The sequence below is a fragment of the Petaurus breviceps genome, unplaced genomic scaffold, assembly GCF_028583685.1.
Source record: "Petaurus breviceps papuanus isolate PSGF00001 unplaced genomic scaffold, PetGlider_PUasm1.0 91133, whole genome shotgun sequence".
Taxonomy (NCBI): Eukaryota; Metazoa; Chordata; class Mammalia; order Diprotodontia; family Petauridae; genus Petaurus; species Petaurus breviceps.
The window spans coordinates 50,398,292-50,417,778 of NW_027187419.1; the positions used below are offsets into that span (position 1 = coordinate 50,398,292).

At 42.5% G+C, this 19,487-nt stretch overlaps 1 protein-coding gene across 1 annotated transcript; it reads left to right on the forward strand.

The window, feature by feature from the left end:
- The first annotated feature begins 1 nt into the window (after window position 1).
- On the forward strand, window positions 2-19,137 carry ACAD8 (acyl-CoA dehydrogenase family member 8). Its single transcript, XM_069080118.1, has 11 exons — window positions 2-253; window positions 7,765-7,865; window positions 8,831-9,000; window positions 9,701-9,810; window positions 10,268-10,344; window positions 10,687-10,824; window positions 12,936-13,071; window positions 13,181-13,278; window positions 13,671-13,823; window positions 14,728-14,830; window positions 17,965-19,137. The coding sequence occupies exons 1-11, from the start codon at window positions 145-147 to the stop codon at window positions 18,015-18,017; spliced, it is 1,248 nt and encodes a 415-aa protein (XP_068936219.1). The 5' UTR covers window positions 2-144; the 3' UTR covers window positions 18,018-19,137.
- The last annotated feature ends 350 nt before the right edge of the window (window positions 19,138-19,487 follow it).

Sequence of the window (19,487 nt, forward strand, 5' to 3'; positions counted from 1 at the left end):
CAGAGTGCTTCGGAGCCGTCCCTCCGCCCAACCGGCCCCATCTCCCCTTAAGCCTCGGGCTGGTTTCGGTCCGAGCGTTACAGCGCGAGCCAGTAACCTGGCACTGTGACCCGAGACGGAGAGCCAGCGAGCTGCGACAAGGCCATGCTGAGGCTCTGCGGCGGGCGCCTGGCCGCCCAGCTGGGCACCTTGCACGGGGGTCTTCAAAATCCAGCCTGGGGAAGCGTCCGGGGCGTCTCGTCCTGCATTGACCGTAAGGCTTGGGACTGGGAAGTGCTTGTGCCTGGGGATCCACAGGACCATCTGTCGGGGCTCCGGACTCCGGGGTCCTGGGGTCTCCTCTACCCCCTGCTGGACCTGCTCTTCTCATCCCCACGGAAAAGCGGTCCGGCCCGGTGCCCAGTTCATTATGACCTGTGAGCCTGGGAATGTTCCTGCAGCCCTGGGGGGTCTGGCTGTGCTAGTCTGGAAGACTAGGATGAGATAGATGACTTCTCCATCCATGATCTCGCTACTCCTCTCCTGCCACTCCCTTTTGCCCCTTCCCTCCGTGCCCCGCGCCCCCCTGGGATTCGTTCCTTAGGAGCCGCCCCCTCCGCCACATTTTTTTGTTTGTTTGTTTGTTTTTTTTAAGCAAACAGGGTTAAGTAACTTGCTCAAGGTTACACGGCCAGTTATTTCTGGGGTGTGGTGCTGTCTGAGCCCGGGACTCGCTGTGCTACCTGGCCGCCCCCTCACATCTGCGTTTTTAAACGTTAATCTGACCCCACTCCATTGCTGGAAAGTGTGTAGAGCGGCCTAAAACAGACTCCTCAGGTTGGCATTCAGAGCCTTAATCCGGTTTGTTGGGAGGTTTGGGGTTTGCTTTTTTTGTTTGTTTTTTTTACCTTTGTATCCCCAGCATTTAGTACAGGTGCCTAATACATAGGGGGTGCCAAATAAATGCTAGCCGACTGTCTCAAACCTCCCTTTATATGCTCTCATTATCATCCTCACCTACTTGGCTACTGTGCCTGCACATCACCTCTGATTGGAATCACCTTGGAATTACTACCCTAAGCCTCTGTTTAGCTGCCTTCTCCCACGGGGAGCTTTGGTACTGACTCCCTCTCTTGTTCCCCATATCTTCCTTTCCCAGTTTTTAGTGGTGCCTCCCATGTCAAATTATTTTTTATTATTTGACCAAATGTATCCGTACAGTAGAATGGGAGCACCCTAAGTGTAGGGATTTAACTTTCTTCTTTACCTCCACAGTAATACCTTGAACAGTGTTGGTTGAATTCATTTCAGCTCAGTGTGTTTGTCTACCACTTGTCAAAGTGCTACTTTGAAGTGGAATGATGACTAGATCTGGATCTAACTGGACTCCAATTCCTGCTATACCTTTTCCTATGACTGTGTGATCTTGGACATAGTACTTCAACAAATGCTATGGGCCTACTATGTGCAGAGCCTAGCCCAGTGTGTCACAAGCACAGTCCTGGGTATACAAAAGCTAAAGTCAAATGGTTTTGGCCCTTAAGGAGATTGCATTCCAAGGTGTGACATAATATTTACATAAATAAATAAAGATAGGATAACTTGAGGAAGAGAACACCAGTAATTAGGGAAATCATAGTCTTCACAGAGGACATGGGACCTGAACTGAGTATGGAAGGAAGGTAAACTTTCTGAGAAGTAGAAAGGTATAGGAGACCTGAAACAGGAGACGACATATCAAGTTTGAGAAATGCTGTGTATGAAGAGGAATAATATGAAATAAAACTGGAAAAGTAGGATGGAACTAAACTGTAGAAAACTTTCACCATTCTTATCCTCAGTTTCCCCACATATGAAGTGAGAGTGTTAAGATGATCTCTTAAGGTACCTTTCACCTCTAAATCCTGTAATCCTAAAGAACTGACAAACTAGCTCTACCTGTCTCAGCCTCCTCCAGTCAGGGAAAAGTATGATACTGATGGTAGACAAGGTTTCCTGCTCTTATTTGCTTAGAGGCTGAAAGGACTGCCTTTATTTACTACCTTTAAAGGTTTCTGATTTTCTTTAGCCTCTTCTAAATTTATTCAAACCCCTCTAGAACTAAAGTTTATTTTCAACTTGTGATACTTATTGAGATATGTTTTATACTTTATTTACTTTTTATTAACAGTGTGACACAATGAGCTGGTCTTGGAGTCAGGAAGACCTAGTTTCAAATTCCCAAATCCCTCTGGCTGTGTGGCTGCCCCAGTGCTCTCCAGAACCTCGAGTTGCAGCATATTTGCAGGATCTGCTTGAGTAGAGAGGTTCCCTACCTGTAGTTCCCCATACTGACAAAATCACAGGTGCAATTTCCTCACCTTCCTTTGCCCTTCCACTCACAAATTCGATGGTCTAGTTTTTGTCTCTTCATCTATAAAATCAATCATTTGGAAAAATTAACCTGTAAGGTTCTTCCCAGCTCTAGACTTCTGAGACTCTCCTCTTCTTTCCAGAAACATGAAGCCCTATCAACAAGTTCACATTCATTCAGTCATCTCTCACAACTTTGTGGGTCATATATCTTTTAAGCACAAGGAACACGAGTTTCATTTTTGTTTCTTGTGTCTTTTTTTGTTTTCATATTAGAATTATTCATCTCAACTTATGTTAAATGCCTATTATGTTCAAGGCACAATAATAAAATAAGATAGAGCCCCTGACCTCAGTCTAGTGGGGGAGATAAGGCACACACACACACAAATAGTACTGAAATTATTTTATTTCAAGTAATAGCTATCATTGGTTGATAAGTACGGTTTACTATGTACCAGACATTGTGCTAAGGGGTGCTTTACAATTTTATTATTTCATTTGATCCTCACAACAACTCCCGTGAGGTCGGTGCTATTATTATCTCCCACTGTACAGCTGAGGAAACTGAGGCAGATAGATTATATGACTTGCCCAAGGACACACAGAGCAAGGAATTATCTGAGGCAGGACTTGAATTCAGTTCTTCCTGATTCTAGACTCAGTGCTCTATCCCACTGCACTACCTAGTTATCTAAATTTCAGAGATCTGTGTATACAGATCTAAATCTTTTTATGAAGTGATAGAATTGTGCCTATGAATAATCCGACAATGAGCCTTTCCAAGATTAGCTAGGCTGGTCTTTGGACAAGAGACATATAGGCTCATCAACATAGAGCAAAGAGGAAACCTAACATGTCATCTAGGCCAAACCTTGCCCCACCTTTTACCCCCATTTTACAAATGAGGATATAGAGGCCCAGAAAAGTTAAATGATTTGCCCAAGGTTATGTGGATAGCTAGTGACAATGTGGGGATTTGAAGTCAGAGAATGTGGGATTACAAAACTTCAACCTCTGACTTCAGATCCATCATTCTTTCTGTGGTTCCATACTGTTTCTTTCTTAACAGGCCCACACTCAAAACCTTTCCATCTTAGTTGTCCTCAGTTGGCATAGCCTTCACAAATTCAGTCTCTTCCAAATAGAACTTTTGTCTTAATGTGAATCAGAATGTGATAAATGCAAAGGAGAGATCCAAAGTTGCATGGGAAATGAAAGGAAAGACAACTTCCAGTTGGAGAGATCCGTTTGGCCAGGTGACTTTGAAATGCTGGTAAGATCTCTTAAGGGAAGATGTTCAACAAGTAAGTGTCAAGAAGCCTAGAGCTTATCTTTTAAGTCGTAGGAGTGACTGAGATTACCAAAATAGAGTATTGAGAAATAAGAAATGAAGTCCAAAAGATTGCCAGAAGAAAGTGGAAGAAAGCCAGTAAAGGAGAAGGAGAAGGGGCAATTAGAAAAGCAGGAGTGATTCACCCAGAGTTTCTTCCCCCTCCAGTTTCTCCTGTTCATTTTTCCAGAATCTCCTTGCTTTGGGAAGCCCAAAACAGTGTTGCCATTTCTTTTCCCAGAAAACTAATCTGCTCATCTATGCTTGGATAATTGAAATAATTACTATCTAGCCCACATATGCAACTCACAAAATTCAGTTAACACTTAGAATACAGTCAGATGATTTAGTAGAAACCTGCTATCACAGTTTTATCGTATTTGACAGCTGACTTAAGAGTAGGAGTTTTACAACATTGTACCTTCTATCACCCGTGGTGTATGGTGACACAACTCTACCTGTTAATCCATTTTTATTCTTTTTGTACCTGGTATCCTAGCAACACTATTAGCTCTTCTCTTTATGCCAGTATTATTTAACTTGTAATTACATGATTCACTTATTAACAGATGTTCCTGATACTTCAGGTATTATAACTTGCTTTTCTGCTCCTGTCATATCTGTCTATTGTTTGATTAGTTGGACAAATTAATTTGTAACTCATCTCCATCTTCCATAGATGTGGTGTTAAATTCTCTCCTCACCACTCTAATAGAACCTGTGGCTTTCTGAATCTTATGCCCTCAGTATTTGTCACCCTTCCCCCAATTTAGAACTATTTTTCATTTCCTGTGTCCTGGAGCCACTTTGGTTTAGATGGAGCCCAGGAGATCACTGGTATTATATTTGATGCCTATTTGACCCTGGATTCCTGAAAACAATAGGCAAGATGGTAGAGTAGAAAGAAATCAGCATTTGGAGTGAGAAAATCGCTCAATCCCAGCTCTGGTTATCTGATACTAATAACCTATATGACATTTTGCAAATGATTTTACCTCTCAGGGCCCCAGTTTTCTCTGTAAAATGATAGAGTCAAACTTGATTTCTAGGGTACCTTTTAGCTTTAAGTCAGTTCAATAAAGCCTTAAATAAAAATCATTTTTGAGTTAGGGCTTATTATTTCAAAAGCTCTACATTGTATTATCAGAATGGTGAAGAATTTTCTGACTTTCTGTCAAACACCCTCCCTACTTCCATCTTTTCCCACCCCCTAGAGCAAAGGTTCTTAACCTGGCACCTGTGAACTTGTATGTGTGTGTGTGTGTACATATGTATAGTGCATATTTGTTAATCTGTATACAAAAATTCAGATACACATGTATATATGCATACATATACATGAATATATACATATATAAATTCTGTTTCAATATACTGAGTTTTCTTTGTAATCCTGTGTATTTTACCTTATACATTTAAAAACACTCTAAGAAGGAGTCTATAGATTGGTTTCACTAGACTGCCAGAGGGGTCCATTACACAAAAAAAGATGAAAAACTCCTACCCAAATAGAGATCATCAAAAGTAACTACAACTAGGGAATTTCTTTGACATGGTCACTACTAGCTAGGATCTAGCTCAGTTTAGAAGCTCCTTACTTCTGACCACTCTTTGGTCACCTTCAATCTTAAAGTTCAGAACACCTCTGAAAGATGTTATGACTAGTTTGTCATGATCTTAGATTTCAAGCTAGAAAGGATCTAAAAAAATGCCCACTCCAACCCCCTAATTTTACAGATGAACCTATGGAAAAACTCCAATTAAACTATCAATCTTTGAAAGCAATTGTGTAATTTCCTTCCCTGGAAATCCTTGATTCCTTAAGACAGTTACTGTCAGCTACTAATGGTGTCTTCCTTTCTCTTCAAACCTGCCCCCAAGGACCATTGTGAAGAAGGGACCCCATTATATTTTTAGACATTTTCCTGCTGTCCACTATCAATGGCTTATTGCTTAAAGACTACTATAAAAGTTCATACTTAGACAAGGAGTTCGTGAAACCCTTGGTAATAGACATATCCACCTACCAAAGCGCATCAAAAACCTGACAGTGCCCCCATCTAGTTCAGTTTTGCCCAGAGACCTTTTCTCAGACTTTATTTAAAAATTATTTTTCCCCAATTACATACAAAAACAATTTTTAAAATTCATTAAGTGTTGAGTTCTGAATTCTAGCCTTCCCTTCCTCTCCTTCCCCTCTCTGAAACAATAACCAATCTGATATAGGTTATACATGTATAACCATGTAAAACATGTCCATATTAGTCATTTTGTTAGAAAAAAGGAGAAAGAGAAGGCTTCTATCTACGTTCAGACTATCAGTTCTTTTTCTGGAGGCAGATGGCATTTTTCATCATGAGTCCTTTGAGATTGTCTTGGATCATTGTATTGCTCAGAATAGCTAAGTCATTCACGGTTATTTATTGTGTAATATTGCTATTATTGGGTGTCATGTTCTCCTGGTTCTGTTCACTTCAGTCTCTATCAGTTCTTGTAAATCTAGGTTTTTTCTGAAATCATCCTGCTCATCATTTCTTATGGTGCATTATTATTCCATTGCAATCATATACCACAGCTTATTCATCCATTCCCCAATTATAGACATTCCCTCAATTTCCAATTCTTAGCCACCACAACAATAGCTGCTATAAATACTTAAGTACAAATGGTTTCTCCCACCCCTTTTTTTTTTTTAACTCTTTGGGATACAGACCTACTAGTGGCATTGCTAGATCGAGGGTACGCACAGTTTTATAGCCCTTTAGACATAGTGCCAAATAGCTCTCCAGAATGGTTGGATCAGTTCCCAACTCCATTACTAGTGCATTAGTGTCCCAGTTTTCCCATATCCCCTTTAGCATGTATCATTTTCCATTTCTGTCATATAGCCCATCTGATAGGGATGAGGTATTACCTCAGAGTTGTTTTCATTTGCCTTTCTCTAATCAATAGTGATTTAGAACATTTTTTTCATATAATTATAGATAGCTTTGATTTCTTTGAAAACTGCCTGTTCATATTAGGGAAACAGAGGTTAAGTAACTTCCCAATAGTGATAGTAATAATAGCAATAATAATAGCAAACAATTACATAGTACTTATCATGTACCAAGCAGCATGTTAAGCGTTTTACAAACATCATCTCATATGATCCTTACAACAACGCTGGGGTGTGGGTACTATTATTAGTAGGTCAGATTTGAACTTGGGCCTTCCTGACTCCAGGACTGGCACTCTAATAATAACTAGCACTTATATAGTACCAGGCACTGTGCCAGGTGCTTTACGAATATGATCTCATGTGATCCTTGTAACAGCTTTAGGAGGTAGATGCTGTTATCCTCATTTTATAGTTGTGGAAACTGAGGCAAACAGAGGTTAAGCGACTTTCCTAGGGTTATGTAGCTAGTGTCTGAGATCAGACTTGAACTCAGGTTTTCCTGATTGCACAATGCCAGCTGCCTTAGGAGAACAGGGTAATTCTTGCAGTGACTGATTTTTCCCACACTCAGTTAATTCTTTTACATTCCAGGTCATCATGCTATCCTCTTACTGGGCATTACTTTTATACATTACTGTTTCACCATTATCTCTAATCTTGCCTATTTATAGTCATTGCATTGATTGAAGTGAGAATGATCTGGGTGTTTCTGTAGGTTAGGCTGGGCACATGCTATAGCTGCCAAGTCTCTGTGGAGTTCACTTCTTTTTTTTTTTTTTTTGTAAGCAATTGGGGTTAAGTAACTTGCTCAAGTTATTTCTGGGTGTGGTGCTGAGTACCTGTGCCCGGATTTGATCCCCAGGTCATCCCGACACTGGAGCCAGTGCTCTTACTCACTGTGCTACCTGGTCGCTTCCGTGGAGTTCACTTCTATAGGGCTGTGCTGGGGCACTTGCTTTTGAAGACTGAGTGCTGAAGGCCTAGAGTCAATTATGTTCTCTGGCCTTACCATGGTACTTGGCACTTCTGTAGGCTTAATCATGTTTATTGGATTGCAGCAGATTAGCATCCTGAATATCAGTGTGCCCCTGGGAAGTTGCTTCCTGGTGGACCTTCCAAATTGCCTTAGGTCACATATTTATATACTGCTTTCTCACAGCTTCCTTGGGCCTTAATGATGTGCAAAAGGAGTTCCAGAAAGTGGCCTTTGACTTTGCCTCACGGGAGATGGCCCCACAAATGGCAGAATGGGACCAGAAGGTGAGTGCCCCCTTCTAGGTGCCAAAGTCATCTATTCTTGATTTTCCTCACTATTCCAACTGATTTGGGACCCTACAGGTAAGGCTTCATAGGGAGACAATAATGGAGGGATTCTTCTTGTTAGAATAGTCATCATTCTGAAGACTTCTGTTTTATAACCTAAGGATCTAGAGATTACTTAAAATTAGTGCTCCTTCATCTATGATCCAGCAAAGAAAGAACATTACAGTACAACCCATCCAACCTCAGTAGAACCCACTGATTTTATCAATTTGTGCTTTTTTAGTGCCCACTCTGTGCCACAAAATGTGCCTAGTTGATTCAGTCTTGGGGGGTCAATTTGAGGAAAACCATCTTAGGCTGTACCCCTCCCCAACTGAGAATTCCTTGATGCTATTTCAAGAATCTGTGATTTAATCAGAGTGGGTACTTCTTCCACTGATGCAGATCACAACCCCTTATGACTTAGCATAGACCTGGGGTTTTTAACTTGGGATCTACAAACTTGGTTTTGTTTGTTTGAGTTTTTAGTAACTGCATTTTTCATGTAATTGGCTTCTTTTGTTATCCTATGCATTTATGCATAAATTTATGCATTTAAAAACATTCATAGATGGGATTCATAGACATTAGCAGCCTGCCAAAGGGATCCATGACCAGAAAAAGAATGGTTAAGAGCTGCCAATGTAGATGATCTTCAAGAATTCTTGTGACCAAAAAAATACATTATCCTCTGACCTCTGGTTTGCTGCTCTAAACTTAGCTAGGCTAGTCCTTGGATAACCAGCATGTTGCCTATTACTTGGCCCATGCTCAGAGGTTTTCCAGACCTATAGTGAGATGTGCCAGAGCTTTGAGAGCCAAAGGGCATTGTTGCACCACAATGAGGGATTGGTTTTCAACTCAGACCTGCTGAAATCTATAAATGCAGCTCTTGGAGAACCCTTGTCTTTCCCCCCACACAGGAGTTTTTCCCAGTGGAGACCATGAGGAAGGCAGCACAGTTGGGCTTCGGTGGTATCTATGTTCGGTCTGATGTGGGAGGATCTGAGCTCTCCAGGCTTGATGCCTCTGTCATATTCGAGGCCTTGGCTACAGGTTGCACCAGCACCACAGCTTACATGAGCATCCACAAGTGAGTGCCTAGCCCTGTATGAGAAGGTACTCCCATCGTCAGATGCTTTGAAGGATGGTTATGGGGAGTTTCTGGTTCAGGGTAAACATGGCTACTCTCAGCTTTCCAGATCTTTATTCCTTTATGGAGCTAAGCTACACCAAGCATAGTGTTAGAAGCTGTAGGCCATTGTAGACCTCCTATAGGCTGCCTATTAGACATCCCTATATGGGTCCTTAAGAATACATGCTCTGCCATCCTAACTCCAGTCCCAGATTTAGGTGTAGGGAATCTTCAGCCTTTTCAGGGCAGAGTATGCCTGGTACCAGAACCCTGTGATTGTTTCTTTCAGTTGGAGGTTCCAGGTGAACCTGTGGTGATCCTAGGAGAAAGGTAATAGAAAAGAAATATATTTCAAAACTGTTATGAAAATAAACAGAAGTAGCCTAACTCATTATCTGTCATCATCCCTAAGAGTAACAAAACCCACAAGACAAATATTTTGGCCTCAGTTTTCCCTGGGTGTTATGTACCCCCCAGGTCTCTACTCCAATACAGCCCTTTCTCCAAAAGTTATGTCTAAGAATGTCTCCCTTCCCTGCTTGTCTCCTTTCTTTCTCTTCCTCTTTATCTTCTGTTCTCTTTCTTCTACATCTTCCCTTTTTCTTCCCTCTGGTCTCCTTCCCCACGTCTTTGCTTTCTCTCCTTTTGTCCCTGGCAGCATGTGTGTCTGGGTGATCGACTCCTTTGGAAATGAAGAACAGAGGCACAAATTTTGTCCACCACTCTGCTCTATGGAGAAGTTTGCTTCCTACTGTCTCACTGAGCCAGGTGGGCTTCCCACACTTCTGAGCATAGTCACTGGAATTAAAAAGTTGTGACTCTTCCTCCCCAGTACCCAGAAGCAAATATCTGGAGCATATAAAAAAGCAGAGGTCCCCAGAGCTTTAACTGCAAGAGGACAAATTACCAAAAAATGTAGCAGGTGCTCAAAGAATTCTGGGATCTATGAGACCAAAGAACAAAACCAAACCAAGGGAAGTAATTTCCCTATCTGGATGAGAGTAGACATGGTGGGTTTGGTTGGGATACCCACAGAAGGATCTTAGTAAGTCACCTATTTGACTGCTCACCTGAAAAATCAGGTTAAATGAAAATAGTCTAGAACCCATTTTGATCCTGTCTAGTTTGGGGAGGAAATAACCTGGGAAACAGGGAGGGTCTGTGGCTACATTTAGCCCAGTGGATTCATTCCCATTCCTTCCTTGTCCCTTTCTCCCTGTCACAGGAAGTGGGAGTGATGCTGCATCCCTTGTGACCTCAGCCAAACGGCAAGGGGATCATTACATCCTTAATGGCTCCAAGGTACCCATTTTCCTCACTCTCAGATGCTCCTCCCTGCTATGGTTGGTATTTCCTCCCTCACAGAAATCAGATGTGTTCTTAGACCCCATCTGTCAGCAGGGTTCCACAGGCACTTTGCCAAGGGAATGGTTCTCCGAGATCTGTTATATTTCCATTTATTCATCTTTTCCTGATTCTATAAATTCTACTCTGACGCCAATCCATTCCTTTCTAAAGCTACCCTTATCCAGCCTTTACTTAGGTATCTGATGTAGTGAGCCCTCCAGTAGTTTTCTGAGGTTTCATACATTAAGCATTCAAGCTTTACCCCTTCCCTTTTCACACCACTTTCCAATCTCACAGGCTTTCATCAGTGGTGGTGGTGAATCAGACATCTATGTAGTCATGTGCCGGACTGGAGGACCAGGCCCTAAAGGGATCTCCTGCCTGGTCATTGAGAAGGGGACCCCGGGCCTCAGTTTTGGGAAAAAAGAGAAGAAGGTAAGAAGAATATTTGGGCAAGCAACTATTAGGTCTTGGACAATGCAACTTGGTTCTGCTTCTACAATTTGTTCTAGCCTTCGTTATAATAGCTTGAGAAATATGATTGCCCTCCTTCCCTTAAGGCTATGATTTCTCTGTTTCCCTCTAGAGACAGACATAGAAGAACTAGATTAATTCATAGCCCTGTTATACCCAGAGGTTTTATAGCCATTGAACAAATAAAGAAGAGGGCAGAGTTATGGATTAGACAAATTCCATGATAATCACATTTTTTTTGAACATGTTACATGCCTCTGTCACTGTGTATTCTGTAATCTAATTAATCTGGGCACTCCCTTCATTGGAATAGATCACAGCCTTCTTTGCATGACTCTTATCTTCACTTAATCTTCTGTGGTGAGTCTGCAGTATCCTGGGGCCTTCTTCCAGGTCTCTTTTACACTGGAAGCTGAATGGATAACATTGTCTCATAAAAAAATTCTTTTGGACAGATGTAGTCAAAAAAGTATAAGCTGCTACTTCCCTGGAGGGAAGAAGGTATTTGTAAATATTTTTTTAAAAAGTCAAAAAGGCCATTGCTTCCCTGGGTAATTTCAGAAAAGTAAACATGGAGCCCTGAGAATGAGGAAATCCTGTAGCATCAAGCCAAGTCCATTTCAGACAAGCTTACAGAGAGTGTGGCCAGGGTCAGTGGAACAGCTGGTGCATGCACAGATTGTATAGACCAGGGTTTTATTTTGTTTGTTTTTTTTTTCCTTTTTGGGGGGGAGGGCAATTGGAGTTAAGTGACTTGCCCAAGGTCACATGGCTAGTTTTTGTGTTAAGTGTCTGAGGCTGGATTTGAACTCAGATCCTCCTGCCTCCAGGGCCGGTGCTCTATTCACTGCACCACCTAGCTGCCCCCCAGACCAGGGTTTTTAAACATTTTTTGTGTGTCATTATAGCTAAAAGCTAGGATTTGATTTTTATATTTGATTTTAGATAAAAGCCAAAAGCACTTTAATGCTTTTGCGATAGTTTTGCAACTCGTATCTCATCTTATCCTCACAACTGTGGGAGGCAAGTACTATTATTATCCCCATTTTATAGATGAGGAAACCGAGCGTGTGGGGAGTGGGAGTGGGGCTGGGGGCAGGGAGAGGTTGATGGTAAAGGACTTGCCAAAGGTCACATAGCTAGTAAGTATCTGAGGCAGGATTTGAGCCCAATTCTTCCTAGCTCCAGGGTCAGCATTCTACCTAGTGTTCCACCTAGCTTCCTTTAGGTGTGCATCCCTTTGGCAGTCTGGTGTAGCCTGTGCACCTCTTCTCATGATCATGTTTTTACACACATAAAATAAGATGCATAGGATAATAAAGAAAACAAATTATATTGAAATAGTTACCCAAATATTAAAAAAAAACAACAACCAAGATTGCAGACTACAGGTTAAGAACCCCTGCTATATATCAATAGACAGGTTAGAAAGTCTGTTCCTCTACTTTGGAATAAAAGCACCTACATTTCAGAGTTGTTTGTCAAAGTAAAATGAGATAATGTCTATAAAGCACTTTGCAAACCTTAAAACATTATATACATGCCAGATTATCATCGTCATAATCTTCATCATCATTTTGATGTCTCTGTAAGAAGTGATCGAGATGGTAGACCTGACCTCGTCCCTCTCAGAAAAAATGCCAAAGTTACCACGTTCTCAGCATTGGCCACTTGTTATCCCCAAGGATTTCTCAGTATCATTGATCAGATTGATGGCCCCTTATATATTGTGAGTTAATCAGGTTGGAGTTTATTTAATGTGTTTGTTTTTGAGTGCATGCTGTGTATAAAATGCTACCCTGGGCATGACAGAATAGAAGGGTAATATAATGACATTCTCTGACTTTAAGGACCTTAGGCATCCAGGTATTAGCAAAGCATCTTTGACTAAAATGTAGGCTAGAACCTTGACCATCCAGGGCTCTATGTGTTTAAGCCTGAACTCTTTGTGCTATGTTTAAGACTAAGGACCCAGAACAATGAGACCTGAAAATCCCAAGCTTTCTTGAGAACAGAGTTGGCACCCTGTGAGGGTGCTTCCGGTCATTGCTGTGGTGCCTTGTTTTTGCCAGGTAGGTTGGAACTCCCAGCCAACAAGAGCTGTGATCCTCGAAGACTGTGCTGTACCAGTGGCCAACAGGATTGGAAACGAGGGACAGGGCTTCTTTATTGCCATGAAAGGCTTGAATGGAGGGAGGATCAATGTTGGTAAGAACATGGAAGGGGGAATGGGGATTAAAGAAAGAACCGAAGAAGGCAGCAAGCATTTGCCCTGCCTCTTCATTTGAAATGTGCCCACTGTAATCATCCTGTCTAGCCTCCTGCTCTCTTGGAGCGGCTCATGCCTCACTCATCTTGGCCCGGGACCACCTCAACGTACGCAAACAGTTTGGAGAGCCCCTGGCCAACAACCAGGTGATTGCCCAGAGTTTTTCTCTATGCTTATTTCCCACATTTTGGGGCCAGCTGGACCTTTTTCATAACCCACATTTTCACTAGAGTAGGAGAAAGGTAAGGGAGGGAAGCTTATAAGTACTATATTGAAATTGATTTCTTTCTCATCACCCAGCCTTTGGCTGGGACTTCTGTTCCATTCCTATTGATAACCTCAATCTGCTATCTTGGGGTAGCATAATCTTGGGATCATGGAAAGGATGAAGACAGGGCTCATAAGGCAGTGAATGCCTCGCAGTAAATATTACAGGCGACCTTGATGCTGCAATTTCAAAATAGGAAAGATCTCTTGTAAGTGGTGTGGGACCAGGGACAGCCCAACCTCTCCTGCCCTTCCATTTTCTTCACTCTAGTACTTGCAGTTCAAACTTGCTGACATGGCCACTCGACTAGTAGCTTCACGACTCATGATTCGTAATGCAGCTGTGGCCTTGCAGGAGGAGCGAGAAGATGCCGTGGCCCTCTGCTCTATGGCCAAGCTCTTCTCTACGGACGAATGCTTCACAGTAAGTGACAAAGACCCCAGGAAAGAAGAGCCGTCACGAGAGTCAGGAATGACCCTTTAGGGAGACTTAAAATCCTCTCCTAAGCTTATGCTTAAAGGAGTATCTCAGTCCTACCAAGTGCCATATTCCACACTGTGCTATACAATCATAAGTGAACTCAAGACCTACCCCCTCCCCACTTTGTAAGACAATGGTTATTCTTCCCATTGAGACCATGACCTTGGGCAGTCCAAAGGAGTGTGCCTACTTGTCTATAACTCTCCCACATTTATAGAGTGACTTAAGGACCTCTAGTTTTCACTGTTGAGTGATGGTATAGCTTTGTATAAATCCAGCCAAGGTTTTATTGATGAGGGGAAACTAGCTCCCTGGCAGGCTATATTGTGAAGGGTCATAGAGCTAAAAGGGACCTCAGAGGTCATCTAGTCCAACCTCTTCATTTTATGGATGAGGAAACAGGCCCAGGAAAAATTAAGAGACTTGCCCCAAGAGACAGAGGGACTTGGTGTTAGAGTTGGCATTTGAACCCAGGTCCTGTGACCCCAGATACTATATACACTTCTGAATGACCTCTTTGTTAGGGACCCTGAGGCCAAATACAAAGCCATCATTTCTTGTCCATGAAAAGTCAGATCCTACAGACAAGTGCCCCATGTGCTGAGACTAGGCAGTTTTAAATGTGAATCATTTCCAAATCATAAAATCTCAGAGTTGGAAGGGATCCCAGATGTCATTTAGTCCAGTCTCATTTTATTTATTTTTATAAACCAAGGCACAGAGTTATGATGCATGAGTTGTACCCTCTTGTGCCACAATAACTGGTTTAGGAGAATGAATGAGAGAAGCCACTTGCTTTACTGTCTTCATTCGAGTGTCTGACATGGGCCCTGTTCTGCTCCTCCAGATATGCAACGAGGCCTTGCAGATGCACGGCGGCTATGGCTACTTGAAGGATTATGCTGTTCAGCAGTATGTACGGGACGCAAGGGTCCACCAGATCCTGGAAGGTAACAATTAATGTGACTTGGGGTTTAGCCTCCTCCCTCAAAGGTTATTACAGATGCCTGGCAAGGGGCAAACGGGGCAGAGACCAGGCTTAGATCACAGGATCACAGATCCAGGCACCTTATAGGCTGTCTAGTCCTTTTGATGTTGTTCTGTCATTTAAGTACATCTGACTCTCCGTGACCCTGTTTTAGGGCATTCTTGGCAGAGAGAGTAGAGTGATTTGCTATTTCCTTCTCCAGCTCATTTTACAGATGAGGAAACTGAGTCAGGGTTTGAATGACTTGCCCAACGTCACATAGCCAGTAAGTGTCTAAGGCCATGACTCACAAAGATGAGTCTTCCTGATTCCAAGCCCAGTGCTCTATCCACTGCACCTTCTCGCTGCCCCTCTGTGGAGTCCTACCCATCTCCTTTTATAGAAGAGAACAGTGATGCCTGGGGAGATACAGTGACTTACCCCCAATCGTATCAGGAATGGAGCATTCAGGGCTAGTGACAGTGAGAATTTACATAGCACCAAGGAGATCTGTTTATACTTGTTATCTCCTTGAATCTCATGGCAAGCCTCTGAACTATGTACTACAGGCATTACCCTCGTTTTATACGGCTTCAACTTGTAGCAGGGTAAGTGACATGCTAGAGCGAGGAAAAAGCAGGCCCAGGAGCTAGGAGAGTGTTGAGATCTCACTTCTGCTTGTTAGCACCTGTGTGACCCTGAGCTAAGAAGAAGAATAACCATACCTAGCATTTATGTAGATCCTACTCTATGCCAGACCCTATACTAAGCACTTCACAAATGTTATCAGTCAATCAGCAAACATTTCTTAGATGCCTCTATGTGCCAGACACTGAGCTAAGCACAGTGGGATACAAAAAGAGGCAAAAGACAATCCCCACTCTCCAGGAGCTTATCCTCTAAAGGGGGAGACAACATGCAAACAAATATATACAAAGCAAACTGTGTACTGGAGAAATAGGAGATAATTAATAGAGGCTTCCCAGAGAAGAGGGGATTTTAGTTAGGACGTAAAGGAGCCAGGAAGATCTGTAATCAGAGTGGAGGAGAGAGAGCATTCCACATACAGGGAACAGAGAGAGTGTCCAGAACTGAGAGATAGAAAATCTTGTTCTTCAAAACAGGATGCAAGAATATGTGTTAGGGAGTAAGGTGTTGGAAGACTAGAAGGGTAGGAGGGAGCTGGGTTGTGAAGGACTCTGAATGCCAAAAAGCAAGGAGCTGCTATTGAGTAGGTAGTGGGACATACATGATTGGATCTGCATTTTAGAAAAATCACTTTGGTGGATGAATGGAGAATGGATCAGAGTGGGGAGAGACATAAGGCTGGCAGACCCATCAGCAGCCTATTGCAATAATCCTGGTATGAGGTGATGAGGGTCTGCACCAAAATGGTGGCAGTGTTAGGGGAAAGCAGGAGGTATATAGGAGAGATGAAACTGACAGGCCTTGGCAATAACCCAAATATAGCAGGGTAAGAGATAGTGAGGCATCAGGGAAGCCTTCTAGATTGGGAACCTGAGGTATTGGGAAGATAGTTTTGCCCTCTATAGTAAGAATTTAGAAGGGAAGATAATGAGCCCTTTTTTGGACATAATGAGTTTAAGGTGTTCCCTGGACATCCCATTCTACAATTGGAGATGAGAGAGTGGGGGTCCGCAGAGAGGGACAGGTAGTTCTGAAAATCGTCAGTGTGAAGGCGGTAACTAAATCCATGGTAGCCAAGGAGATCACCAAGTGAAGTAATACAGAGGGAGAATAGAAGAAGGCCCGAGACAGAGCCCTGAGAGACACCTACAGTTAGAGAGCATGATGTGGAGGAGAATCCAGCAAAGGAGACAGAGGAGTTGTGGTAGGAGGAGGCTTCCAGAGTGGTTGCATAATTGTGTCCATCTTTATTTAGCCTCAAATGTGCAGGAGTGAAGGGGTTGAATGGTAGGAGAGATCCAAGACTGAGTCTTGCCTGGGCATAATAGGCAACATGCTGAGAGGACTAGGGATTCAAGAGAAGAGGGCAGTGTAGAGTTGACTTGGTTCACTCAGGAGTCAAGATGGGAAGAAGGTGAAAGATGAGATAATGCAGGGCAAGAGAACTGATCTTCACGACAACCCTGGGATGTAGGGGCTATTATTATCCCCATTTTATGTTTGAAGAAAATGAGACAGACGCAGCTCCCTTTGTAGTACTTTACTGATGGTCTTATCAGCTCCTGTGGATTTAATTACAATCTTTATGCTAATGATTCTCAAATCGACCTTCTGGTCCTAGTGTCTCTGCTGAAGCCAAATTTGAACTCTGGTCTTCCTGACTCCAGCCCAGCACTACCCACTGTGCCACTAGTGACCTGAATTTCATATTTTACTTTCCTGGGCCTTGGTTTCCTCATCTGTAAAATGAGGGCATTAATCTCTGAGGTCCTGTCCAGTTCAGCATCTGTGATCAGTCCTATAATTTGCCCATGATTACACAGCTGGTAAATTGACCCCATTTGGCATGTGAAAAGTCAGATTTGTTATAGACAAAGGTTACATAGTAAGACATTGTAGGAAAAAGTACTCCTTGTGCATTTTCTTTGTATCTTAAATTTTTACTATTTTCTAGGAAAATGTTGAAAATAAGCTTTAAAAAATCCTCAGTGGGGGTGCTTTCTCTACCTTAAATTAATCTTATTGCTTCATTACCTCCCTAAGATCATATGAGGCTAACTCATAAAGGGACTTCGTCTCCCCATTAGAATGTAAGCTTCTTGAGAGTAAGGATTGTTTCATTATTTGTATTTGTTTCCTGCACTTCCTAATATAGTCCCTCAGCACCAAAGAAGCGCTTGTTGTTCAGTCTTTTCAGTTGTGTCTAACTCTGCATGACCTAATTTGGTGTTTTCTTGGCAGAGATACTGGACTGGTTTGCCATGACCTTCTCCAGCTAATTCCCAGATAAGGAAGCTGAAGCAAAAGGGTTAGGTGACTTGCCCAGGGTCACACAGATATAAGTGTCTGAGGCCAGATTTTAATTTAGGTCTTCCTGACTCTGGCCTAGCATTCTATCCATTGTGCCACTTAGCTGCTCAATTGATTGATAATCTGCTGTTAAATTATCTCTTCTTTCTCCCTCCACAGGTAGCAATGAAGTAATGAGGATGCTTATCTCTCGTAACTTGTTTCAGGAATAGCACCAGGTGTGGTGTTTCTGGGCACAGTTCCTGCTTGTGCAATCTCCTATCCAGTATTGATATTAAATAACAGGGGAAATCCTGCAACAACAAATTGGACCATCCCAGAGCAGGACACTTACTCCTGGGTACAATTCAGCCTGAGCCCTACAAAGCATACCTTTTCAAATGGGATTACAACAGGATGTCCTAAGGATACAGACAGGAATAGGACCAGCAGCCTGGATTGGAAAATTCACAAGAGGAGATGGCTTTGTGATGTCAGTATGCTTACTGTCAGCTGGGGTTAGAATTCACCTCACAGCCAACACACTTCACTAGTACCACATTGCCTTAAGCTCCCTACATTTGACCCACGTAACATGCACTTAACAGTTTACTGTTCTATAGCACCTTAAGGTGCTGTCCCAAGAATCATCTGGGAGGTGGGTAATGCAAGTATTTTCCCCATTTTACATATAAGAAAACTGAGGCTCAAAGTAAAGTGACTTGTCCAAGGTTACACAAGCTGGTTGGAACTGGGATTCGTAACTACTTCTGCTGACTCTAAGCCCGGTGCTCTTTTCACCATATAGCTATAGATTCCTCTTCCAGGAACCTGGACTTCTGTTATGTGTTTTAGCTAAATAAAGCAAAGATTTGGGGAATATGGAGCTGAGGGGAGAATCCTGCTATTTTTAAAACAAATTTGTGCCTCAGCCAAAAACCACCCAACTCTCCAATAGGCGCTCCTTATGCTGTGCTCCAAAATAGTCATTGAATTGTATGGTGCTAGCTCAGGAGCAGGGTAGCTAGGTGGCACAGTAAGTAGAGCGCTGGGCCTGGAGTCAGGAAGACCTGAGTTCAAATGTGACACTTACTAACTGTGTGACTGTGGAAAAGCCACTTAACTTATGTTTGCCTTAATCCACTGGAGAGTGAAATGGCAAACCATTCCAGTATTTTTGCCAAGAATTCATCTAGATCAATGTCAAATAAACCTTTGAGAAATCTTACTCCTGAGCTGTGACTAGGATATGTCCACTCTTTATGCCTTCCCCACAGATCACGGATGATTAATTTGCTGGAACAACAATTAATTTGTTTTTCTTATATCAATAAAATCATGCAGATGACAGTGGATTTGGGGTTCTTAGAACCCCTCCTAATTCATTCAGTATTGGGTATTTTTCTCATATTGGGAAGGAGTTTTGACATTCTAAGATAAAACACTGTGACAAAAAAAAATCTGACCTTATTCACATATTAGCTTGTCCTTTTAGGCTATGTAGAGAGCTTCTCAAAATGAGGGAAAACACTGTCCTAGAAGGGTGCAGAACTGACTCCTTAGACTGACTGTATTAAGTGCCCCCCATTTCGCCCTGAAGTCATTCGCTTTTGTGGACAATGTCTGCTCTCTCACAGAATCTCAGAGCTAGATGGTCTCTTGGGTCATCCATGGCCCTTGGGCATAGTGAGGTCCACAGCCTT